At 47.3% G+C, this 26,680-nt stretch overlaps 1 protein-coding gene across 5 annotated transcripts; it reads right to left on the bottom strand.

Moving 5' to 3' along the window:
* Positions 1-440: 440 nt before the first annotated feature.
* On the bottom strand, positions 441-26,557 carry TAF5L (TATA-box binding protein associated factor 5 like). 5 transcript variants are annotated; one of them, XM_060125593.1, is made up of 7 exons: positions 24,940-25,241; positions 23,763-23,949; positions 18,582-18,695; positions 17,092-17,236; positions 14,195-14,299; positions 6,544-7,268; positions 441-2,345 (listed from the first exon to the last, which is right to left on the bottom strand). In XM_060125593.1, the coding sequence occupies exons 2-7, from the start codon at positions 23,904-23,906 to the stop codon at positions 1,548-1,550; spliced, it is 2,031 nt and encodes a 676-aa protein (XP_059981576.1). In that variant the 5' UTR covers positions 23,907-23,949; positions 24,940-25,241; the 3' UTR covers positions 441-1,547. The 5 variants fall into 5 exon arrangements, with proteins under 5 accessions (XP_059981576.1, XP_059981577.1, XP_059981578.1 ...); XM_060125594.1 differs by lacking the exon at positions 24,940-25,241 and adding an exon at positions 22,738-22,837 and having other exon boundaries at positions 23,763-24,662; XM_060125595.1 differs by lacking the exons at positions 23,763-23,949; positions 24,940-25,241 and adding an exon at positions 26,428-26,445.
* Positions 26,558-26,680: the final 123 nt, after the last annotated feature.

A 26,680-nucleotide genomic window follows, 5' to 3' on the forward strand; every position in this document is an offset into this window, starting at 1 on the left:
TCCTTTATCTGGAATGGTTCAATAAATGGTCTGAGTTAATTAAATGACACCGTCCTTATGCCCCTTAGAGATTTTACAATGGGGTCTTTAAAGAAAACTGAAGTAGGATCTCACCAAAAAACTCTAGAGAGAAAAATGTATGTTGTCTCTGGCGAGCCACTGGCAAGTTTGGATATATAAAAAGTATTGTATGCTATCAATAATCCACGTGAATGCAAAGAGGAATGATTTGAAGCAAGCTGGACAGAATACAAGAGACAGGAGAGCAGCTCCCCGGGGAGTACGGGCTACATAACTGGCTGCCACCTTGCAGAAAGCTGAGCTGTTTCCCCAGAACAGCCCACACCCCCCCGCCTGTCCTCAGTTTAAAAGAGATGCCAACGCTTTTTGTTTTTTGAAACTAAATACATTTTAATAGAAAACAAAATACAAAATAACTCTTTTCAGAAAACAGAAATATTTAATCCTTTTTCCACAAATTAGAAGTTGCTTTATCTTCAGAGCGTAGTTTTCGACGTGTGTGTTTGTACTTAAGATTTGTTTCACAGACTGTTCATTAAACTGCTATTGCAAAGCAGGAGGTGGGAGGGATGATCTCAGGGGGAAAAGATGCTGGAAGAGCCACACCTCAGAATCATTCGGAAATTCAACATTTTCTAATTCTATCTTTTGACTTCTCACTTCCAATTATTTTCATTTCTTTACCACAATCTGTCCTTTCAGGGGAGAGAACTGTTAATAGAAGTGCAGCCACGAAAAGAATCTATCCCACCATCACTGCAAGAGCCCAAGACTTTCTCAATCAAATCCACCCACCCACTTCTGGAAACATGTCAGCTGGAGTGATCAATCTGTCACCCAGAAATTTTCCCTTTCTCCCAATACACTGTACGACCAAATTCTCTGAACTCCCTGAACCTCAAAATTCCAAGTATCACAGCCAGTGCCAGGAGTAAAACCTGAAAGATGAGAGCAGAGAAGGGCCTCTGCCGGTGCTAGGTTTCCTCTTCTCCTTAATAATAATAATTATAATTATAATAAAAAATCCTGGTTCTCTGTAACCACGAAAAAGGAAAGACATTTGACAGGATGACCCCGCCCCCTTCCCTCGTTCCCGCCCCCGAATTCTACCCAGATAGAGTCCCTTCCACCCAGTGACCCTGCAGCACTGCTCCTGGGGAGGGCGCCCAGCAAACCTCCTCTGGCCAAGTGCAGCCCCGGCGAGGTGAGGGCATCTTGGCTCCAGACACAGGAAGGGGCCGGCAGGGGGACACCGCGGGATCTCCGTGATTCTTGATCTCACGTTCGTTCCCCGTCACCGCCCTTCCTCCCCCCGTCCCTCCACACTTGGGGGCTGAGCAAAGGGTGGCGGGCTTGGGATGTCCGCGGGACGAGGGGGCGCGAGGGGGGATGCGTGGGGGCGCGAGGGGGGATGCGTGGGGACGCGGGGAGTCCTTCACAGTCAGTCAGTGATTTCATACGTCTGTCCTAAGACTTGTCGTCTGGAGCCCTTCGCACGCCCCAGTCCGTTACATCAAAGATAAAAATCAATGTTCCTGATTTTCTTGTGTGATTCCGGTCACCAGCAGGAGGTTGCAGGCCATGAACTGCACGCTCAGCACGTTGCTCATCTGGCCGGTGTAGACGCCCACGAGCTCGCTGGACGAGCCGTCAGCGGGTGCGCTGCAGTGCGCGCTCCTGATGTCCCAGATGCGCACCGAGTTGTCCATGGACGCCGACGCGATCAGGCTGCTGTCCGGGCTGAAGGTGAGGCTGGTGATGTTGTCCGTGTGGCCCCGAAGCTCTTTGTAGAGGGTCCCGGACGCCAAGTCCCACAGCTTCAGCCGCTGGTCCTCGCCCGCCGATGCCAAGTACTTACCGTTGGGGGAAAACGCCAGAGAGAGCACGGGGCCGCGGTGGCCCGTGAAGAGCCTCACCGAGTTCCCCTGCTGGGTGCTCCACAGCCGGACCGTCTTGTCGGTCGAGCCCGTGGCTAAGTAGTTTGAATTGGGGTGGAACTTGACGCAGTCCACGTCTGCCAGGTGCCCGGCGTAGATGCGTAGCGGGTGCGTCCGATCAAACGACCACAGCCTGGCCGTGCGGTCGTGGGACCCACTGGCGAAGTACAGGCTGTGCGGGCTGATGTCCAGGTCCCACACGGGGTAGGCGTGGCCCTGGTACAGCACGGTGTTGGTGAAGCTGCCGAGGTCCCAGTACCTGATGGACATGTCCTCAGAGCAGGAGAGCAGCCCTGAGCTGTCCGCAAGGAACCTGGTGCTGTACACTGGCCCGCAGTGTCCCCGCAGGACCTTCATCTCCGTGCCTGCGTTATCGTCCTCGTTGTCCTGCGGGGACGCACGCACGCATACACACACACACACACACACACACACACACACACACACAAAGAGAAGAGCGTTTAGTGGTCTGTCATGGAAAACAAACGTCTAGAAACAGACCTGCTTGGGAAACAGCATATACTCAGTGAACGACCCTGATCTTTACGGTGACTCCAGGAGAAGAACTCTTAATTGCATAACTGAATAAAGTCTCCTACCACTTACAAATTGCCTTCCTTAAATTCACCTCGCAGCTAAGACTACAGCAAGGCTACTAGTGCAGAGCGATGACTGTGGACCTTACTCTTAGGTTGAGGAGAAGCGATTTCAAGAGCCGATCGCTCGCAAAGACGTGCTTTTGAACTTATGTTCTTAGATGCTCTTCTACCGGCATGTCTTCGCCCGTCAGTCTCAGCTGCTTTGCAGGCCATGCTGCTCCCTGTCTCCAGTCCGTTTAGAAAAATCCCCACATGCCTGTTACTGCCACGCCTGGGGCCAGTGATGGAGGCAGGAGCGGTTTCAAGATTTTCATACAGAACCGCTGCGGGAGTTCAGCCAAAACTAAAACCTGGACATACCGCAGAAATAACAGTAGGCCAGGGGTGCAGCCATCAGCAAGTTATGCTCACACCCTGTGACCAGGCATGAACGGCTGGTGTCCAAAGGAAAGAAGAGTTTTGAAACCGTGACTCTCTGGAGGGTCTCAAATATTTTCCCAAAGTAACAAATGAGGCGTGGAGTCAGAATTGCTCTAAATAAAGCCAAGTGACTCATGTGAGTCTTGGAAATGAATCCCTAGGTGTGGCGACAGAAAGGACGGCTCGTGGTGTGGGGGGGCCCCTCTCCTCATCCTCTTCCCCACAAGCACGCTCTCTATGTTCAAACCCACTCTCCGTTCATTCTCTCGCGGACAAGCTCCTTAAAACTGCAGCCGTCCTCACCCTGGAATTCATAAAGCCAAGTGACCTCACTGGAAGAGCAGGAGGTAGGATGAAGCTTCATGAACCAGCTTGCCTCGTGAGCCTTTGGACAGAAAAAGGGCATCCTTTTAATCTGAAAACTATTAAATTCAAAATGGAATGAATGCCTCCAACGTTTATGTATCGGAGAAAAGTTAAGAGAAAATAAACACTGATGTCCGTGAAGATTCAAAATGGCTCTTCCAGATACTCAACATTAAAAGCACTTAAGCGTTTGAGAGCTTAAGGTTCTACTGAGCGTTACCAAGAATATTAGTAATTTTCCTTTCCGAAGAGATTACAACAACACTTTAAAGTTACTGCTCTGCACCGGAGAGTTTGTGTCAGAGCTGCGGGGGCAAGAAACGACCCTGGGTGAGTCACACAGAGGGCCTCTGAAAGCTGGCGGCCGACAAGGGCACACGGTAGCCTCCGAGGCTCAAGAGGTCTTCATTTGGACCAGGCAGTCATGGAAGCGGGTCTCCCCTCTGTGTGCTCACAGGCAGAGAGGAGGACACACCGGAGTCAAGCTGGACTCCCCAGGGGCCCAGCCATTGTCCTGAGCCTGTGGAAAAGTGCCTGGCTGACTCTACAAACCAAGAAATGGGGAAGCCAGCATGGCCTGCTGGCTATCCCTATCAGCTCCCTGCCAGGACCGCAGCTTAAAATAGTCCGGCCACATTTTTCTGTGGCTCAACCCATACTCAGCACAGTCAAGCTGAAACCCTGAACAGGCAGTGGGTCACACGTGCCTGGCCTCACGGAGCCTCCCATGCTAACAGAACAGCACCGCAAATGCCCTGCCACTGTCTAAACCCTCACAGTAAATTCCACCCCAGATGCATCCCAAATAGGAACTTCTAATTTGTAAAGTACCTTCATGTAATAATAAACTATATTATGTACATGATGAGACATGCTTAAACTAGAAATTTTCAAAGAATAAGAAAAATAACATCTTCAAATACTATAGTCTGCTGACCCTGCTTTAGGCCACGGAGTCCCTCCGTCTGCTTCTGTGCTAGGACGTTCCAAGTGGCCCAGCTCACAGTGTGGTCATTCCTAGATCAGGGTACTTTGGGGTCTGAAAGTCAGCCCGGGGCTGTTCTCCAATTAGCTACCGATGGAGCTGAAAGAAATTAAATATGGCTGGGCTTGGGAGTGGGTGAGACTTGGAAGCAAGTGAGACACTGCTATGTGTGTGAGAGATGACAGCAGCCTGACCTAGGAGAGAAAAGGTGGCTGCTGGCTAGTGTGAATGGACGTGTGCTCTACGTGTAAATACACAACGGATTTCTAAGGCTTAGGACAAAAAGGGAGAACATAACAGACTTCGTTAATATTTAAAAAATATTGCTTATGTGTAGAAATGACAATATTTTGGCCATATTGGATTGAAAATACATTACTAAAATTAATTTTGACTACTTCTTTTTACTTTTGTAATGTGACTACTAGGACGATTTAAGTTACATGTATGGCTCACATTATATTCCTATTGGCCAGATCTAAATGACAGTTTTATACACAAGTTACAGAACTGAGTATTATTGACAACACTGACTTGATTTTTCAAACCTAAAGACGACCAGATTGGGGGCAGAATGACCAGACGTTACATGAACTGAACACAGGTGCTGCACTGCTGGGCTGAGGGCGGGGAGGCTGGTGGTGATGAGGGTGGTCCTGTCCTGTCCACATAACTGGGAAGAAGGGCAAGTCCTCCACTGGGGACCTGTGGTTTTGCCATGCTGTGCAAGCATTAAAGACACACAGCTGCCAATCGACAAGCTGCCTCCATCCGGTGTGCAGCAAAGTGGGGGAGGGGGCAGGCCCGCCCCCATTCCCAGGCTGCTGGCACCGGGTGACGGGAGCACCGCGGGCCCAGCGAACACACTTCCGAGGCTGATCCAGCTTCTCCTCACGTGGAGGCAACAGAAGCTGGAGGGCAGGGCTGTAAATCCAGGTGCATTGGGGATAGTTTTATGCTTACACAGGAGCTTTTGGTTACCGTTTCGGTTTTTTTTAAAAAATGAGACATAATTCACGTTACAAACTGCAGCGGTAGCCACGGTGGAATCTTAAAAACTTTTATTTTAGGCTAACGTTCTTTCCATCTTTGCATCTATCCTTCTACCTTTGCTCTCTTCCTTTGTATTATTTTTTAATGCCTAGAAAAATCCCCAAACTCAGTATCATCAAAGCTAATAAGGTCGGTAGGAATAGTTTTTTTAAGTAAAAAACAGAGTAAACGAGGGCAGTATCCCTCACTGTACGTGAGGAACCACCAAGACGCTAGAGCTGTGTCTCCAAGGAAGCTAAACTCGCGCACTGAAACACGTTCTGGAGGGCACTACAGAATTCTAGAAATCGAAGTTGGTGCATCGGAATTTAGACTCTTTTCTCATCCTAACAAACTCCTCTAATTATACTGTCTTAACTGCAAGAAGCAAAGACTCAAAGGCCATACTAACTGGAAGGTGACTAAGAAAACAGGAATAGGTAGAAAAGGGGCTTAATTTGTACACCAATATTCTTGCTACCCTCATCAGTAACGGGAAATTAACTCGAGTGATTTTTTTTTTTTACTCATTAACTTTTCAACCTGGTGCAAAGGTTTTCCATCCCAAGTAACTTGAGGCCGAGCCACCTGAATTTCAGTGGTGATACGACAGCGCTATCCTACCCACAACTTCCGTGGCGCCACTCTCAGGGAAGGTGAACTCTGTGCAGTTCAATTTCTATCTCCCTTTGCCCATGCTCTTTTTGAGGCAATGAGTCTCGGTGACCTGAAACTCAGGCCACTGTGCCTGCCCTTTTCAACTACCACCCGCAAACAGAGCGAACCAGCTCATCACACCGACTGCTGGACGAAATGGCGGCACCCTGGGTGAAGCCAGAGGACTTGCACTGCCCTCGAAAGGCCGAGAGCAGCCAGGGTGGGCGAGGGTGGAGAGAAACCAGTGTCCTCATCTACTGCTCATGGCACTGGGAGGCGGCAGTATCACACTTTAAGACGCAGACCCTCTGACCCAGTGATCCTACGTCTAATTGCTTATTGTCTCCGCCAAGGCTGGGCATTAGCAGGGAGTCACTGGCTACAGGTTACGAGGCATGAGTCTGGCGTTAGCTATACGATGCGGGAAATAAGGAAGTGCGTTTGCCGTAAGATCTGTCACGTTTGGTACGAATATTCCAAGCTGATTAGTAAGGCAGACGCAGGGAAGAAAGACCGACATTCCTACCTCCTTCTCCAAGATATCACAAGCCAAGTGGATGCGGGACACGTCTACTTGATGCGGTTCGGATTTTAACTTCTTGGAGCGCAGACTCCACAGTTTTATACAGGAGTTGTCAAAGCCAGCGGCGAGCAGCTTGCTGTCCGGGGAGACCTCCGCCGTGTTCAGCAGCTGCTCCGTGTTGTAGAAGGCGTAGAAGCAGATGGTGGTGAGAGAGGGGGGGCCGTCCTTGACACGCTTAATGCTCTCCTGCAGGACCTCCAGCGCGGCCTCGTTCTGCAGGATGGGCGCGGGCACGTCGGCAGGCTCCAGGCCGCCGCCCTCGCCCCGGGAGGGGCCGCCGCTGGCGTAGAGCTGGTAGTCCGTCCTCTTGGCGGGCTGCACATCCAGGTGGATGTGCCAGGTGAGGACTCTGCACAGCGCGGTGTTATTGTCACTCTGGAGGTAGCGGAGAAGGTAGTTGTAGCTGTCTTCCTGCAGGCGGACCACGTACTTGTTGTCCAGGAAGGCCCGCAGCCGGAAGTTAGACAGGATGTCCTGGATGGTCTGGGTGGTCTGCAGCTGCTCGATGACGTCCTTCTGGCTGGCATTCTGCAGAAACATTCCATGGAAGCGGCTGTAAAAGCTTTCCGCCGTGCTCTTGGGACTGCTCTGGACCAGGCTGAGGTGGAGGTAGACAAAGAGGGGGTAGAGGAGAGGCATCACTTCATGGCTGTGCTGGGATTCAGAATCTGTAATGAAAGAGAAGCAGGGCCTTTACCGTCAGCAGAGTCTCCTGGGGAGCCCGCCGTCACATGGCCTCTTCTGGCCGGGACCCTACTTTCTGAGGCTATGGATTGAAGTATAAGCCCAACACAGAATTCTGCACACTCAAAGTCCAAGCCGGGACTGAGGAAGGAAGAGCACGGACCCTGAAGGCCAGCAAACACGGCCCGAAGTCAGCCGTAAACCCAGAATTCGACGGCCAGAGGTTAAGCGATGTGCCTGTTCTCACATGCATTCAGTAGCTCGTACCAGGTCTTCAAGGGTTAGTATTTTCCCCAGCACATTAGTGTTGCTCCAACTGGGACCTGAGACCTTGGAGAGACCTTAGATGCATTCTCGGGAGACTGAGTTCTTCACAGAAACCTTAACTTGATAATTTAAAAAACAATGAACACAGGTAAATTCAGAATTATCTGGATGGCCTTTAGCAAGTAAGTATTAACATACAGTTTTAGTGCTGTACTTTGTTCTGTGATTCCTCTTGGCCCCATCACCTGCAGTAACATCAAGTTCTTAGTTTAGTGGGTTCATTAACATGTCTAGCCCCCCTGACTGCCATGTCTCAACGGCAACATGACATCGTTCATCTGTAATTGTCCCACACCTGTCAGTGTACTCATTTTGATTTTGCTGGTTAAAAAGTGCAACTTCTCTTTTGCAGTGATAATTTACAAGTGGAACACTTTCATGTCATTAAGACTAAATCATTTACTAACCTGAGACTTTAACACCATGAAAGTACATGACAAAGAATGTTCAAAGAAGTGTACAGCTTTGTCACAGGCTAATGAGAAAAGCACAGAAGTGTGTGTGACACTTAAGTGAGGGAGGGCAGAGAGAGCTGTGACAGAGCGAAGGTTCCACAGCCATCTGGACGGAGGCAAGTGGCCAGCGAGCAGGGCCATCGCAGGCACCAGCACCTCAGGGAAGCTGGGTGACACCAGCCCTAGGCCCGTTAGAGTAGCAAGTTATGACTGGCAAAATCCATCTGTTACTTTCACTTGTTGTCAATTTGAAGTTTATTTTTGTGGTTTTGCTTGTACTTTATATGTAAATGAGTTTAGCTTTTATACAAAATAAAGCATAAAGGTTTCATGTGTAATGTCTGTACATACCTAAGTAATTAATATAAAAATGCTTTACGTCAGCTCTTAGCACTTCCGCTAGCATTTTCTTTCTTTCTTCTTTTTTTCCTGAAAAGGAATCCACACCTGGCTCAAGATTCAGGAACACGGCATTAGGGAATCTTATCTCCCTAACTGGAAGGGAGATGATTCCTGCACGCTCTCTCTGCTTGATGCTCTGTTTCACCTCATCACAGGTGAATTAACTGCAGAGTAGGTGCATCTGAGGATCAACATGCCCCCACTCAAATGCATTCTTAGAAGATGAACTTCAATCGCACTGATCCCGCTGAACTGAAGTCAGGGCTCCTGCCTCTACCAACAGGCACAGTGAGCTCTGGTGCTGGCTGTGGTGAGTGACCCTGAATGCCGAGGGGAAACTGGACTGTGCTCCACAGGGAGCCGAGGACAGTGTGTCTGGGACACAGGAGGTCACTTAGGGCATCTCTTAGTACCACCATCCCTGAGGTTAAGGTGAGTGGAAATATGCAACAATCCAATCCAGGCAGGACAAGTAGTGGCCCAGGCCCTTCAGGCACGAAGCTTTGCATCATCCCACCAGGTAAAGAACCAGGACCAGCTGAGGTGCTAACTGAAGGCAAAGGGAATACAGAATAGGTGGCAGAGGAAGGTGAAGACCAGCTATGACCACGTGACCAGTGACAGAACCCAGGACTGGACCTGTCGTGAGTATTCCTCCTTATTTTGTTATGAACGTGTTTGTGTGTGTGTGTGTACCTATACATAAGCAAATATCTTTGTTTTCTTTCCTTTCTTATCCCCTTACCATGGAACATAAGTTATAGTGACTTTGTATCATTGTATTTTTTCTTTTTGTTTTGGCCGTGCCGTGTAGCATGTGGAATTTTAGTTCCCTGACCAGTGATCAAACCCTGGCCCCCTGCAGTGGAAACGTGGAATCCTAACCACTGGACCACCAGGGAATTCCCTATATCATAGTGTTTAAGTATTGTTAACTTTACGTCACAGTATTTAAATTATGGGATCTCAAGGAGAAGGGTAAACATCACCTGTGGACTTTGCTTCCTCTTCTGAGGAAGGCATTAGGGCATTCTTGGTTGTACTTGGGATAGCTGTACCATGTTAAGTAGAAGTATGACCTTGTTAATCACCTTTACTTGCAGGTTAATTATGGTTTAAGGACATGGGTAAGGGTGCCATCACAAGTCCATAAGTGGTGGACTTGTGATGGTTAATTTTATGTGTCAACTTGGCTGGGCCACAGTGCCCAGAAACCTGTTCACACATTATTCTAGATATTTCTGTGAAGGCATTTTTTAAGATGAGATGAACATTTAAGTCAGTAGACTAAGTACACTGGATTACCCTCCACATGTGGGTGGGCCTCGTCTAATCAGCTGAAGGCCTTAGGAGAACAAAGACTGACCTCCCTGGGCGGGGAGAAGGAATCGGCCAGCAGGCGGCCTGTGGACATGAACTGCAGCTCTCCTGAGTCCCAGCCTGCAGGCCTGCCCCACAGATTTTGGACTCGTCAGTCTCCACAATCACGTGAGCCAATTCCTTAAGATAAATCTCTCTATACATATTCATTTTGTTGGTTCTGTTTCTCTGGAGAACCCTAATACAGATTTCAATATTTCCTTACATACTGTAATTCTTTAGAAGACCTCTGGAATATTTCTTTCCCCAAATACTAATTAAAACAAACAAAAAGATTCAACCCTTACCAATTAGACGTCCAATATATTCTATTGGGACGAAGGGCTGTTTTCAACTCCTTACAATCTTAGTTTCAGGCTTATTTTCGAAAATGAGAGGCATTTTAATTTACTAAGTCCAGGATTAAAAAAAACTAGCCATCTAGAAATAGGGATGCAGTACTTTAAAACTTACTGAAATTCACTGTTGTTTCAGCCCATAGTTTCAAAGCTGCTTAACTGTTCTTTCTTGTCTGAAGAGAACAGTATATTAGGTATAAAGCTCCAATCAACATATTCTATATGTGGAACAAGGTGAGACTAACATTAAGTCTTAACTCAATTTGAATCTCGTTCCCTTGAAATCGTAACATACACCTTATATTTTACTGAAAGGACACTAAGTTAAACGAACACCGAGCTTGTTGGTCCTCACTCCCTGGCCCTTCTCCACAGGGCTGCACACCGTCCCACCGACTGCACACCGTCCTCAGCTCTGAAACAGCACCAGCTGGCCTGCACCTTCGTGTCCCTGCCTGGGGGCTCCTCCTCTTCCCTGTTCCTCGAAGGCTCACCTCACTCTGCAGAACTACCACTGCATGTGTGCCTCCCACGAGCCAGGCATTTACACCCACATTGTGTCTAGGAGTCACAGCTGTCCCCAGATTCAGATCCAGAGTGACTGACCCCATAGGCTATGCTCTTCCCACTACATGTCCTGTAGGAAAGGCCCTGGAGCAACAGGCAAGCTCACGGCAGCTCTCAGCCCCACAGCTTCTGGAGGAGAAATACTGGAGGGAGCTCAGCCTTAGAACCTCTTACCTTTCTCTGTTATCTCCTTCGAGAGTTACCATCTCCTAGAATTTACTTTGTATCTCCCCGGGGCTGATGCTGAGTACTGTATCACAGTCTGTATCTTCTGTGTTACGTAGCAGGATGCTATCATCGTAACAACGTAAAAAATAAAACCTGACTTATTTCTGTTCAGTATACCCCACCCCCACCAAAGAGCCTGAGGCATCCTCAGCTCTTCTCCCTTCTTTACTCCTTAGCCCTGGAGATCCTACCTTGACAATGTAACTGTGAACTGAAGACCCCACTTTCAGCATCCACAGCCCTGTCTCACTCCTCAGGGACCACAGTGGACTCAGGCTGGCCTCCCATCGCCCCTCCCACAAACACTCTCGTCCACTGCTTCCACACCCACATTCACGCCCAGGCTTGTCTCCATCACACAGGATGAGGGTCACACTTCTACCCCTGTGGTCAGATCTTGCCTCCATTTTGTCTGTCTTTATCTCCAATCTGAAAGCCCATTTTCTTTTTTCTCTTAAAAAAAATTTTTTTTTATTGGCGTATAGTTGACTTACCATGTTGTGTTAGTTTCTGCTGTACAGCAAAGTGGGTCAGCTGCACACATACACCTACCCACTCTTTTAGATTCTTTTCCCATATAGGCCATTACAGACTACTGAGCTGCACAGTAGGTCCTTATTAGTTACCTATTTTGCATATAGTAGTGTGTGTATGTCAATCCCAATCTCCCAATTTATCCCTCCCTGAAAGCCCATTTTCAACAAAGCCGCTCCTTCGCCGTTCCTGAGAAAATCATCACCGTCTCTGCCCCTTTGCTCGTGCCTTCGCACGCAGGCCGGATCCTCCCACTCTGGCACGATGCCCAGCGTGCAAGCGCGAACGTCGACCCTACCCTCCTCAGGAAGGCGGCCTCTGAGCACCCCACGCCAGCCCTCCTTCACTCCAAATGCAGCTCCCACGAACACCCAGCAACTGGCTCCGTCTTGGCCTATGAAAACACTCCCCCAGTCACATCTCATGCAAAACTGTGACTTCTAGCCCTCTTATGTTAGGGTTAACTTTCAGTTCAGATTAATGACTACATGTTGTATTTCATCTTGGTGCTCAGGAAATAACTCTTCATTTGACTTGGTTGACTGCTCTTCAGAGCCCTGAAGGTGGAGAAAAATGTTCCAGGAAAAGCAGTCTGTGAGGAAAAACACATATACTCACCCCCTCAAAATAACCTGTGACCAAGGATTAAAAAATTAAATTACAGGGCTTCCCTGGTGGCGCAGTGGTTGAGAGTCCACCTGCCGATGCAGGGGACACGGGTTCGTGCCCCGGTCCTGGAGGATCCCACATGCCGTGGAGCGGCTGGGCCCGTGAGCCATGGCCGCTGAGCCTGCGCGTCCGGAGCCTGTGCTCCGCAACGGGAGAGGCCACAACAGTAAGAGGCCCGCATAGTGCAAAAAAAAAAAAAAGAATTAAATCACAGACAAGGTAACAGACAGCAGCCTTCTCAGTTTTGAAACAAGATGAGAAATTGCGTAGGAAAAGGCTGATGGAGACTATTACAGTGACAGATTCAGAGCTTCCGCGTTGCCTGGCTCCCTCATCAGAGGGCGGGCCCCCATCAATACACTCTCCTGCAATACCTAGCCCAGGACAGTCAGCCTCACGTAAGTACAGGATGACTGAGGGAAAGAGAAGGGCTGGAAGACGCCAGGCACTTCTTTCTAAACCAGCTTCCTCACCACTAGGTTGATGAGAGAAGTCTCTCAGGGAGAAATCATAACCGTATTTAAAAAACCGAGTAAAATAACTTTCTAAAAACTGATTTTAAAAAATTTAAAAACTGCTCAAAGCCTCAAAAACCAATGCCAATAATGAAAAATAACTTGATTATCTCCAAGTTCTTGCTTACCTCTGAATGAAATCCTTCTTATAAATCCAATTTTTCTTTTTTTATCTTTAGTGGACATGGAAAGCAGCTGATCACTGTTCTGAGACATTTAACATTTATATGATGTGAGGATCTTAATGGAGTTTCTTTCTTTCCAGTTTAAACATAATAGACTTTTTATTAGACCCTTAGTCTTTGCAATTTTTTCATCTTTGTAACAATTCAACAGAATGAATTCAACAGTCAACAACTGTGAGACTGATAAGATGACCTTCTTCAGGGTTTTATTTTGTAATCTTTATTTCCTGTAACATTTTGGTCATTTTGCCCGACTACGGAATACCAGAAATGTGGATTCTTTCCTTTAAAATACTAACCATTATAAGGGTGAAGTAAAATTAGGACAACTCTAAGTGTGCAAAATTAGGTCTATTATTTTGGTTTATATATTGATCACTCACTATGCCTCTTTACCATTAAAAATTATTAACCTGAGGGTTGTTCAAATAAGGAAAAAAAAATAAAACAACTTCAAAGTATTTTAGCTATAATTTTCTACTAACCAATACATGCTAATTACTCTCCATCCTTTGAGGACAGAGAAAGTTTTGTATTTCTTGTACCTCAAGGTGTTTTGTATAAAGTACTCAACAAAAGACTTTGATTAATAACCAGAATCAACATGGTCTCGCTTAGTGTAATCACTTTTCAACATTAAAATTATAATCAGTCATCTTAGGACTAGACGAAATCACTTGGTTTTGCCTCTGAATAGCCTTCTTCACTTTACATATGAGGAACTAAAGGCCCCAGAAAGGCTACACGACTACATTTTTTAGAGTCATTAATTTAAAAAGTCATAGAGTGAATTAGAAAAACTCATTAGAACTCATATCTACTGATTCAGTGTGTCTGTGGTTATCACAGCACCCACGAACTGGACTAAATTACAACTTCTAATTTTTTGGTGTTGCTGATTCATGAGGATTACTGTCTTGCATTTTTGGAAATAAGGGGAAAAAACCATTTTGAGATGTACTGTATCACTGGTAGTGATATCAACGTCCATTTCACACCTGCTGCATTTAAGGAGGTTTCCCTACATGGCTGACTGAGCTTCTACTTATTCAACACAAGTCACAGTCACTGTGTTGAAGGCCATGGACAAAACAGTGAGTAACACACCCAGAGCCCTGCCCTTGCACACTTTAATCTCCTGATTTGACTCTCTTGGGAGTTCCAATAGACCATAAGTGTGAATGCAAGGCCTGCGTTCAACCACCTTTGAATCCCTGGTACCTAACACCAGAGCTGGAACACAGATGGTTCTGAGGGAAATTTGCAGCGCCCTTTTTTAACAAGAGAAGGGGGTCGTGTGGAGTACTTACCGGTGAGGAAATTCCGCAGCCGTCCGAACTGCACTTCATATTGCTGGGGCTCTGCCTGGCAAGGGGCCGCAGACACTATGTTGGCACAACCAGATTCTGATTGGACTAAGGAGGAAAAGATACATAAGATGGGGACGGCAAAGACAATCGCCAGCCCAAAACGTGGCAGGATGGATGGAAGGAGGTGCAGCTGTAGCATCTGACATCTCAGCCCGTTTTCAAAGTACGTTGGGGCTTCTGGTTAAATATGACCGACATGCCTACCCCACCCGCTCCTGACACCCAGTGACGTGACAGCAGAGGAACGAAAGGTATAAAGCACAGGGTACGCGAGCTGGACGAGAGAGGAGAGGCACACAGGCTCACGAGAGACTCCTCTGGACGCATCTGACCCCAGGACCTGACACTGTACCATCGTGTGCCTTGGGATGGGTCCATCTTCAACCCCCGTGCTGGGCATTCAGTGGGCCCTTTCAATCTGGAAATTCACGTCTTCCAGTTCTGAGAAATTTTCTTGAATCATTTTGTTGCTTTCTCTTCTGTGTTCTCTTTCTGGGACGCCTACAATTTCGAGGTAGGTCTCCTGAACTGACCCTTTAATGTCTCCCAGATTTTCCATTTTTTGTCTTTCTGCTCTACTTTCTGGGAGGCTTCCTCAACTTTCAACCCTTCGAATGATTTTTCAGTTTCCCTGTCATGTATTTATCTCAATGTTTTCTTCTCTTAAAATAGCAGTCTCTTCTTGTTTCAAGGCTATCAATGATGGTAGTTTTGAAGGTTTTTTTTCTCTCTGCTGTTTGCTTCCTTCAAGTTGCTTCTCACTGTTTCCTTAAATTTTTCATATGAAGCAGATCAGTTTCTTCCAGGATCTGACAGTCCCTAGTTATCTGAAAGTGAGGCACCACAGAGCTGATGGGAACTCTGGGCGTGCGCTTATCACCCAAGAGGACCTGGATGGGCAATTCCCTGCTGGCGATGTCTTTAGGTCCATTCTGTTGGGCAGGACAGATTCACCAGGGGCGAGGCTTTTAATCACCTTCCTGGACAGCAGGTGCCTGGATGGCAGTGTTCTCGGCAGCGAGAGGAGGAAGGAGGCTGGAGTCTCAATACTCAGGATGTAAACATGCACTTCATCGCCATTCTGTGAGTTCATGCTTTCTAACAAGAAAAGCAAAATTCTCCCACCCTTTCTGCTGGGGGTGGGGTGGGGGACCTCACAACTGGGGAGAGGCAGCGGGGGACTGACAAGCCATCTTCAACAACAATCCGGACGAACACCAACGTGCGTGGGACGCACGTGGGAAAGAGGAAGCAGGAATGTAATTAATGCAGCAGGGCCAAGGAGACACGACAGAGAGCATCGAGAGGCGGGGAGACAGATGGGAAGAGAGTCAGCGCCCCTCCAGGAACTCGGACACACGCTGGAAGGCTGCGGGCCCTCCTGCTGCCCCGCCGTGAGGGAACCAGTCTCGAGTCCTACAGTCACAAGCCCTTACAGGCATCCTCCCCTTGCCATTCCGATAACCACCCTTTAGCTCAGGCTGTCCTGACCTCTCACTGGATCACGCTGCGGCCTTCTGACTAGATCCCCTGGCGCCAATCCGGGCCTTCCCCCGTCAACACAGCCACCATGGCCATCCTCCTAGGACCCACATCTGATAACCTGGACACCCGCCCCCAGCTTTGCCCCCCGATAAGCTCCTAATGGTTCTCTGGAAACTCAGCTCATGCCTTCTATGATTTACTGACCCCTGACTATATGCTGGGAACATGAGACCTTCTGGGAAGCCCTTGTGACCTGCCGGCCAACCTGAGAGCACCACCTTCTTTGCTCGTATGGAGGCTGAGCAGCCCTCACGGGACCATGGCACGCCGCCCGCGTGCGCTCATCCGCCTGCCTCAGCTGACTGTAGCAGAGCTCCTCGGGAGCCAGGGTCGAGTCTTAGCTCTCTCGAGAACTTCTCAGCACCTGGCCACCAGCAGGCCTTCACGACCATCTGCTGAACGCAGATGTAAGTATTCCGATTACTCAATCAACAGAAAAACCTAGGACAAAATCTTACAATAATCACACTTTAGAAGCTTCCCGCTTTTCCTGGTGGTTTTCCAGGAACACTGACTCTCCTAATACGCCATCGTATCGAAAAGAAGACAACTGAGAACACAAATTTAACAGTGCTTTGCCCTACTGTCTATCAGCAACAGCACAGGCTCCAATGAACACAGGCCAGCGGGAGCTTATCAAAGGCCGTGACGGCGAGTTTAGAAGGAATTACTCTGGTCCTGTACACTGGCCATCCTACTAGAAACATTAAGGCTTTCATGAATCGATTCCGAGTTCATCGCCTGGCCCTGTCCTTGTCAGGGGAACCCAGCAGAGTCTGAAGGCGAGGGAGAGTGAGTGGGTCTGACACTGAAGGGAAGGAGGCTTCCCCTGAGGAGCCGGGCTGAGCTGGAGAAGGCACTGCCACCTTAAGCTCCCCACACCCGGCCATTTAAAGACGCTCATAACCATCCTGACAGCACGGCAGGAAAAATTTCTCCAAAGTTTTTCTAAAAAAGAATCCAAATCCAATTTCAAAACAAAGAGCAGAAGCAAAAAGAAATGTTAAAAGTCTCAGGAACACGTGTATGATGCCAACATTTCCACCCACTGATCCCAAAGGACTCATCCAACTGGAGAACGTGCCTTCCACGGGTGAGGCCCAAGCGACAGGGGAGGGGACACGTGCAAGAGGGGGACAGAGACCCTGGCCCTAGCTCACGGAAGGAGAAAGTCGCACACGACATCAGGTACAGCTCAAAGCCCCCGGGATCCTGCAGGAGGACGTGTTGGGCGGGGGGTTTTCAGAGGCACTTGGGCTGGACGCTGCCTCCGGGACGGGGGTGGGTGGTACCTGCGAGGCTGGTGGCCATCTCCTCGGCGCTCTGCGACAGCCGCAGGCCTTGCTTCAGTGAGCCGTCTGCGTCCCCGTACTGCCGGCGTTTGAGGTAGCAGGACACGGCCATCTGAATCTGCTCGGTGCGCACCCGTTTCATGACCTGAGGGGGAACCATAGGGACAGCCTGACGTCACGCGTGGGTAGAGGCCACGTGGCCAGTCTCCTGGCTGACTTGAGAGCCTTAAGACCAACCTCACCCTCTCTTCCACTTTATGTATTGTCCCGATGAAAACACGGCCAACTTCAATGATGGAAAACAGGAATAGCCTAGATAATAAAGCCCCACGGGACTTCCCTGGCGGGCCAGTGTTAACACTCCGCGCTTCCACTGTAGGGGACATGGGGTCGATTCCTGGTTGGGGAACTAAGATCTCACATGCCTACGTGTTGCAAGGTGCGCCCCCCCCCCCCGAAAAAAAAAAAGCTCCACAGATCCTCTGCAAACTCCATTTAGGACCATGATTTCAATCCGCTCCGAGGAATTCCAGGGCCCTGTGTTCCCGGCCGCCCCTCGCTCAGGGAGAGGGGTTCAGGGAGCAGGGAGCCAGCCAGAAAGCAGGCAGGAGGCAGCACGAAATCAGAGCCCTGAGACATTCAGAAACCGGGTAAAGAGGTGTTAGAAAGTGAGAAGTTAATAATGGGGAAAGGGAGAGCTATGTTTTCTCTTAGCAGTCAGGAAAAGGCTGCTGGCGCTGAGTCAAGGATTTGAGCAGTGTGTTTTCATGTCAATCATACTGTTTACCTCTTTCACACTTTATTTGTAACGCCAGGTACAGAAAAGCATCAACATTGTAAGAGGGTATGTATATGTGTTAGAAAATCTCATGAATTCTTATACGGAAGGAAATGCACTCAACAGGGGTAAATAACTTCTGATAATTCAAGCTAAGTTGGCGGTTCCCCCTCCAAAAGGACTATTTTCCTTGACTGCTAAATTTATTATCAAGAATGACAGGAACCCCTGATACTGCCATGGGCCTCAAACACTCCTCTGCCTGGAGTAAAGAATACTGCAGTCCAGATGACCAGTGACAGCTGAATGAATTTTCTAGGTTCACTTCTGTGATGTAAAAAATATTTTCTTTTTCAGGATCAGAATATCGTGTCCATTTTGGAATGCATGCAACCTTATCCATACACATGTGATGGTCCCCACCAGGGTAACTTTCTCTAAATCAAGGACTTCTAATTTTTTTGTGTGTGGAAGATGTGTTTTTGATAGTTTATTTGGATGTGTTTAAATTTTCAGTTTCAATTACATGCACTGGCTTTCTCCTTTGTGATCTCCTCCATTTGTTTTTAAGATTTAAAATTCCCCCCATTCCAAAAACCTGTTATTTATTTTTTCTTTAAATATTAAAAAAAGTTTATCTGTATCTAATTTTTATCCATTACAATTTCTTTCAGTGTACAATATGTGGTGAATAACCAAACAACTATTTTACCCAGATACTGCAGCAAACAAGTTGTTCCAGAATCATCTGCAAATAAATAATCCTTCCAAACTGATTCATGGTAACTCTTTTAAAACACAATCTGAAGATCGACTTTTCAATTGCCTAAAAGTCACACAACAGAGCAAACAGTGAAGGCTGGAGACATGCACACACAAAAACACATATATTTATATACAAATATAAAATGTTAAGAAATCATAAATATATTATTTTAAACCAGGTGTAAAGAATGATTATATTATCTATGCATTTCATTTCTGGATTACCAGAGACAGTATCAAATATTTGTTAGAAAGGAGGGGCACTGGGTCTGAAATGACTGAGATTCAGTGATACAGTGAAACAGTAACAAATTTCCTCATACTGAACCACCTTTCACTATGGAATTTGCCTCACTTGGTTATGGTGTGTTAGTCTTTCACTGTATGACAACTCAGATTTTTTTTTTTTTTAATTTTTGGCTGCGTTGGGTCTTCACTGCTGCGCGCGGGCTTTCTCTAGTTGCGGCAAGCGGGGTCTACTCTTCGTTGTGGCAGGCGGGCTTTTCATTGTGGTGGCTTCTCTTGTTGAGGAGCACGGGCTCTAGGCGTGCGGGCTTCAATAGTTGTGGCACGTGGGCTCAGTAGTTGTGGCTCGCGGGCTCTAGAGCGCAGGCTCAGTAGTTGTGGCATGTGGGCTTAGTTGCTCTGCAGCATGTGGGATCTTCCCGGACCAGAGCTTGAACCCATGTCCCCTGCACTGGCAGGTGGATTCTTAGCCACTGCACCACCAGAGAAGTCCCCAGATTATTTTTTAATTAAGATTTTTTTTCTATTGTTCATACAAGAATTCTGAGACTTTGAGAGTGGGGATCACTGCTCTAAGTATTCATCTGTCCATTGATGGAGACAGATAATTGTTTCTTTGTGGTTACTAATAAGCATTCCTGTACCAGTTTGACTATTTCAGTGATTCTCTATGGTTTTCTAACCTGGTTACACATAAGAGTCTCCTGCGAGTGTGTGTATAAATAATTTCAGCCTTGGAGATTCTGATTCAATGTAATATTTAGAGAAAAAAAAATTTAAGTGCACACAGAGACTGTGAGAGTACTATCCTTTGCCAGTTTGGACCCAAGTCAGAAGCAGTCAATCCACCAGGCTCCCACCCCCGGCCCCGCCACCACACGACCCTACACCGCTTGCTAAAGATGCTTTCAATCTAACTTCAAGAGTTCTTAGTCTCCAAGCTCTTCCAAAGCAGCCTGATGCCTTGTATTTTGGCTGGGACTAAAACTTTTCCAGACTTCCTACTGCCCATCTCTTGTTGCCATGGGAGTGCATGCTTGTATCAATGTGTGTCCCTTAGTGTTTCAGGTAAGATGGGAGTAAGAGGTCATCTCTCTAACAGGGGAAAAAAAAAATGTGCACAGGAAAAGACATGGGAAAACTGACACAGCAGACCCTGCAATGCCAAGTGTCCCCAAGGTGGGACAATGTATATGCATGTCTGAAGAGGAGGGGAAAAGAGAGAGTGAACAGAAAGCGGTGAGGATGAACAATAGTAAAAAACGGGCCATATTGGGGATTACTAGAAACTAGCTGGTAAATACTGATGCCAATGAATTTGCCCAAATTAGCTGTCTGGAACAGCAGTTTCTGGCTCCAAACCACCATGTAGGACAAGGGCCTTCCCTGAGGGTGGGCTGTGAGCCAGCTGCAGGGCCAAGCGTCTGGGCGGGAGGAACGCGGGCATCAGTCTCTTGTACAGCCACGCTCAACTGAAATACCAGGGACGTTATCCAACTGACTGCCCTGGACTTGATTCCAGGACACACATATTTCAAGGGAAGCAAATAATAAATGAAATGGGAAAAAAACCCACAAACCTTCTTAAAAACAGACCTGTCTCTTGAGAGACTCAGACATGAGACTAACACTGCAATTCCAAGTTACCTGTTTATCTTTTCCCGTAATTATAAAATCTTTTAAATTTAAATTGAGTTTCAATCTAATTACATCTTTGTTAAAAATTTCAGGGTTTCCCTTAATTTTCAATTGACAGAAAATATTTTAACTTTAACGTTAAAAATGGATGATCACATACCTTTCTTTTCATGTCACATTATTAGGATTTCTGGAAATTAACATGAGGATTCCGACACAATATGTATCTACGTCTCATGCATTAATAGTTGCCTACTGTTACCAAAGTTGCTACAGAAAATCAGGACATGATCACCTTCCTGCCTTAAAGTAACAACTGTGCAGGAAGAACCACTCTCTTAATACTCTTTGCTACAGCCTAACCCCACCCACTTATGTTCAAATGTGTATGGTTGGTGGAGGGTTGCTCGGAGAGACACCCCCAGCCCAGCACTTCATGGGCTAAGCACTACGCAATTCCATGAGATGCCAATAGAGTACTATATGAACAGTGTGTCTCCCCCTGCCCCTCAGATATAAGGTGTCAGCTTTGAGGATGAATGAGTTCAAAACAAATCCAGGCAAACTCACCACCACTATCCTGAAATCAGTTCCCCAACTGAGTATACGGACAGTAGCTAGGTGTTTCTGTTGTTGTTGTTTTTTAAAGTAAGTGTATTTTTTTCCAATTATAAATTTATGCTTAAAAACAGATAAAAATTATTTTGTATTTTTTCTTAACTGAGAGGTCATGTAAAGTGCCTAGTAGGTGCTCATATATCAGTTCTCTTCTCTTTCCTTGCAGTATTCTAAGTGCTTATAAAATCCATCAAAAGGTCACTCTTAGTAGCACCTACACACCTAATAAGCTTTTGCATTAATCATTGTGATAAAATGCTTGTGAAAATAAAAATCGCAGCTGAAAAATAAATGAGCTCGGTTTCAGTCATACATGATATAATTTTTAAATTAGGTTGGCCTTTCATATTCAGGCTTTGCTCAGACACAGACGTAACATGAATACACTTGAACTAAAACCTGTGCTCTTTCCCATGGAGTCCTAAGAAGTAAATGGCACACGAACAAGGCTCACAGCTGCGGGCTCAGGATGCAATGTAGAATCTGGGGGTTTAATTTGGGTAGGAGGGTTGGGGGTGGAGCAGAAATCATACATCCAGGCAGACAGATGCCCCTAGAACTTGACTAACATCAGCTGGGACCTCCATAAAGTCCCAGAAGTCTTTCCTTGTCAACTACTTTCTTTCCCTGCAGCTTCCTACCTGCAGCCACCCCCAAATCTGCTCCAGTCTCCTTACTCAGCCAGCTGACCCTGCTTCCTATGTCAGCGGGCTATTTACTAAGACTTGAGATTCCTCAACTCTTGTCAAATCTGTCACTTTTCCCCACTATCTTACATGGCTTCTAGGCTGCTGAACACACCGCCTCCCCTGCAGGCAGGTCTCTGGCTCCCCTCTTCCACCCTTCACATTCCCTACTGACACAAGACTCGTCCTGTCTCTAGTCAGATCACCTTCCTGAGCTCAAGTCTACAAGACTTCTCTACCTGGACGCTGCAAACATCTGAAATTCGATGTGCTCAAATTCTCTTCCTTCCATACGTCTTCCTTTTCCTAGTTTTCCCAGCCAGCTTAATGGTGCCACCATCCACCAACAGAGAAAACCACAACCAAAACCAACCAATCAAATGAAAACTGTCATCTTAAGACGCTTTTCTCTATCTCCCTCCCCCTCACTTCTAAATGGCCATCAACTCTTTATTCTAAACAGGACTCTCTTGGAGCCATTGTGCTACCATATCCTCACTGCTGCGAACTGACAGCACAAATCACTTCTCACCTGGACTATTCCAATGTCCTCCTACTACTCTAGGCCAACCTCAAACACCCTTTTGAATGCAGCCAGACAAAAAGACTGACTATGCTACTGCCATGCTTAAAATCACCCTCTGCACCCCATGCAGACTGCCCACTCCTGCCATCACTGTTCTCTAGTTCCCCCCCAGATGGAGAGTTCCCTAGAACAGGGCTTTTATCTTTGAAATTCACATTAAAAGTAAAGGGAGTGTCATCTAGCTTCTGCTTGGAATTCTTGACGGTTTACTTTAGGCACATGATTTCTCTGGATTTTTATGAACCAAGAAAGCCACAAATATTTGATGCTTACTTCAAATTTATAGAACGGCTACCTACATTTACCGTGTCTTACGTCATGAAGAATACCTTTCACGTGGGCTCCATTTACAAGCACTGTAGACAGAAGAAACAGGATGCTGTGCTCTCAGAATAAGGGGGATATGGTTTCCTATGTTTATCATTCTCCCTGAAATGGAATTCAAATGCAGCAAGTGAGGTTTTGGAGATGCTTTAATGACACCAAATCCTTTATGTGTGTGTGTCTCACAGAGCAGCCGGATCACTTTTTATTCTAGAGTAGTACTGCCCATAGGACTTCTTGCAATGAAGGAAATGTTCTAGGTCTGCACTGTTCAGTGTGGTAGCCACCAGCCACAAAGGGCTATCTAGCAATTAAAATGTGGCTAACGCAGCTGAAGAATTGAATTTTTAATTTTCATTAAGTAAAATGTAAGCAACCACACATGGCTCGTGCTTTCTGTATTGGACAACACAGTTCCAGAGCATGGCATTACTTTGTGAAACTAAAGCAGCAGTGCCTTGACTTAAAAATGGCAATGCACAAAGTCTTGCAAAACACTTCTGATTCCTAAATTGCCAAATCTCCAAAAATTAGTATTTTGTTAGTAAAAATGGAGCTAACTTTTTATTACTATCAAACACTCTTAAGGTTACTAAGATACATATACATTTACATACATCTTACCAGAAAGATATCTTCTTTGACTGCTAAACAAAGATTTATGAATGGGAGTTTTCTATAGTGTTTTCTAAAACTTGCCAGTACACAACATTCTTGAAACCTTCTTGAAGTTAAAAAATGAGACGGGGAAAGGAATTTGTTTCAGTAGACAAACAGAGCAGCAGTTACTTTCTGTAAAATGTTCACATAAAAGGCGAGCTCGAACCTAAGACAACTTTACCCCTGCAATGAGAAAATTAAAAAAGAAAAATTTTTGGCTAACTTAAACTAGAAAAAAACCCTTTAGGACTGCAGATCAATTAGTCAAATGTCTGCTTATAATCTTTAATTTATTAACTTCCATGTATTTTAAAATATAGAAGGCAACACATTAATTCATGAAACAATTTTACGCCAACTATTCACTTACATCTTCAACACCAGTGTCTCTGTAGTCACTGAAGCCACTCTGAATCATCAAATTCCATTTTCCAGAACACACCATCTTCGCTCCTACCAAATCATCTATGATACAGCACTTGATGCTCTCGCTGGAAATCTCAACGCAAGCCATCAATACCGATTCAGGTGGCAGAACTTTTCAAATTTATCACTTACTGTTGATACATTGGTGGTATAAATATCCCGAACTAGCAATGACTGAGATTGTTTCAGTCCAATATGTATTTCCCAAACAGCATCTTGTTGTTGGAAAGAGTAATTACAGTGCCTGTAACAGGAGAGACTTGAACATGTGGTACCACCCTCTTTTCAGAGGGATACTCTGGGGGGAATCCTGCCTAGTAGTCAGGCATATACAGTACATCCTTGAAGACGCTTTTTAAGAGAGAAGGTTGCCTGGAATGATCTGGTTTCCTCATGCCTTCTCAGAGTGCTCTTTAGGCTTCCAGATTTGGATTCAAATGCCTGCCTCTACGAAGCCGTCATTTTCCTTTTGGAGTCACAGGCAGACACAAAGCTGCCAGGACAAGTGGCTGGGCCTTCCCTACTTTTAATCCCACACCACTACAGGCACAATCTTTCCAAACGGCTAATCTGACGCCATCTGTGCTCAGCTTAAAAACTTTCTCCTTCCTTCACCAGTGTGGAGGATAAAAAAAATCATCTCCACTGTGTCACCCTGAGGTTACTCTTATCTGCCTCTGTTTACAAAACAGGTGGGTACCACAAGGCCTTCTCGCCTTAGGGGCTTTGGTCAAAATGGCACTCCTAGCTGGTTTAGCTAACTCCCACTCATGCTTCACAGCCTAGCTTGGCCACTTCTTCCTCCCCAAAGCTTCCTTGAGCCTGATTCCTTCCACCCACCAAACCCAGTAACAAACCTCTATCACAGGAATCACCATACTATTTGTTTCCTACACCACCACTACTAATACCTGGCACTTACTGAGTGTACATCACAGGTAAGATACTATTTTAAGTGCTTTACGTAGACTATCTCGTTTACGCCTCCCGAGAACCCTATAAGCTAGGGAGCATTCTTCAGATAAGAAAGCTGAGGCTCAAAGAAGTCAGACAGGTGCCCAAGGGTCCACGGTGCCAGGAGGGGAGCTTGGGCCACCTGGCTGCATGGTCTGAGCTCTTACCTTTTACAGTGTCTTGCTGCTCAAAGGCTTCTCTCGGGAAACACAACAGTGAAAGCTTACCAAATACTTGTTGAGAGAGTGATCACAACAGTTACTACCTGAGAAGCTGGCTGTCTGTCACATGGAGAGGCTAGAAACGGTTTCTAGCACTGTCCACTGGGTAATGCTAGTTTAACAGAACGCCCCCGGGGCTCCCTTCCAGCTAAAACGAATCATCAAATAAACAAAACAAACAAACAACAGCCCTTTCTCCAGAGATGTCCTTCATAGGTATTATGAAGGACATCTGTTTGCGAAAGTAAAACCAAAAAACCAGTGACTGAATAGTTAAGAGGAGCCTTTACCTAGTTCCACAGTGATAGAACCAAACAAATTTCACACATTCAGAGGGAGAAGCAACAAAACTATTCCAAAACACACAAATCTGCTTTACTGTTGATGACAAAAAACAAACAAAAAAATGGTCAAGGCAAGCCCATTTTTTGGTTTGCCAATTTAACACTGATTTTTAAGGCAGGAATGATTTATAATTGACAAAAATCAAAATTACATTTAACGCAAAAACTTTAGGCCTACGAGGAACCTAGAAAGTATTCTCTGCCAAAAAAAGAAATTGTAATAGCTGATAACTAGTATTTACAGAACACTTCCCACTTGTCAGGCATTTTCACATTCATTAATCCTTTTTTGGGTATCCTGTAAAAGGTCCAGTTTATCAGTCATTACCCCATTTTACTGAAGAGGAAACGAAGGCTCCGAGAGGTTACAGATAGTAGTTACATGGTTTCGACCTGAGGCCGATGTAGTCACCAAGCCCCCTCCGCTACATGAAGCTTCTCCGAGTGTAAAGCTATGGCTCCAAACTCCTCTTCCTACTCCCACCCTCAAGCAGAGCTGGGACCCAGACCGGGACGGCCACCGTGTCCGCCCTACCCCGCAGCGCTAGGTCACCTAAGAGTAGACGGCCCCTGCCCGCGCGCCCCTCCCAGCGCAGCCCCGATTCCTGCCAGCCGGGTCTCCCTTCCTAGACCTCCACCTGCAAGGTCAGAGATCAGCGCTTCCAGCCTGCCGCCGCGGGGCACGAGCCCAGGGCGCTCTCACCGCTGTCGGGAGGGCAGCACTTCCGCTGAGCCTCCTAGGACACCCGGTCCCTCACCCTCGGCTCCCCCGCCCACGTCGCGCCCGGGCGCTCAGGGCCTCGGGGCTCCGCGGCGCGCACCCCGTACGCGGCTGTCAGGGGCGCGGCCGCCTTGCGGGCGCCCTTGCAGGTGGGCATCGCCGCGCTCGCCCGCGTCCTCCCCGCCACCCTGCGCCAAGTTTCATCCCGACTTCGGCCCACAGACACTTCTCTCTCCCGTAAATGAAGAAGAGGCCGGGCCCGCGCTCCGGGCCTCCAGGCGGTGCCGCCCGCTCGCCCCGCCCCCACCGCCCAGGCCGCGCTGCCGCCTGCGCTGCCGCCCGCGCCCTCGGCCCGCCGCCCGCACTCACTGAACATCCCAGGCGGCTCCCGCTCCCCCCGCCGCCGCCGGGGTCGCCCCGCGTCCGCCTCCGTCGTCTCCGCGGCAGGCTCGCGCTCCGCGGCCGGCTCAGCCGGGCCCCCGCGCCCAGTGCCCCGCCGCCCCCGCGGCGGCTCTGGGCTGCAGCCCCATGACTGATTGACGCGGAGCCGCCGCGGGCTGGGCCGGGCCGCTCGGGCCTCGACGCGCGACCGTCTCCGCCAATGGGCGCGGCGCCTCGGCGC

This window comes from Lagenorhynchus albirostris, chromosome 16 (assembly GCF_949774975.1).
Source record: "Lagenorhynchus albirostris chromosome 16, mLagAlb1.1, whole genome shotgun sequence".
In the NCBI taxonomy this organism is placed as follows: Eukaryota; Metazoa; Chordata; class Mammalia; order Artiodactyla; family Delphinidae; genus Lagenorhynchus; species Lagenorhynchus albirostris.

Bases quoted from the DNA above. Each gene is read 5' to 3' on its own strand.
- TAF5L (XM_060125593.1), bottom strand. From the start codon at position 23,906: ATGGCTTGCGTTGAGATTTCCAGCGAGAGCATCAAGTGCTGTATCATA. The intron at 14,300-17,091 runs GTACCACCCACC...TTTCCTCCTTAG, and splicing joins GATGGCCACCAGCCTCGCAG to TCCAATCAGAATCTGGTTGT. The intron at 2,346-6,543 runs GTAGGAATGTCG...GCGTCCCCGCAG, and splicing joins GTGATATCTTGGAGAAGGAG to GACAACGAGGACGATAACGC.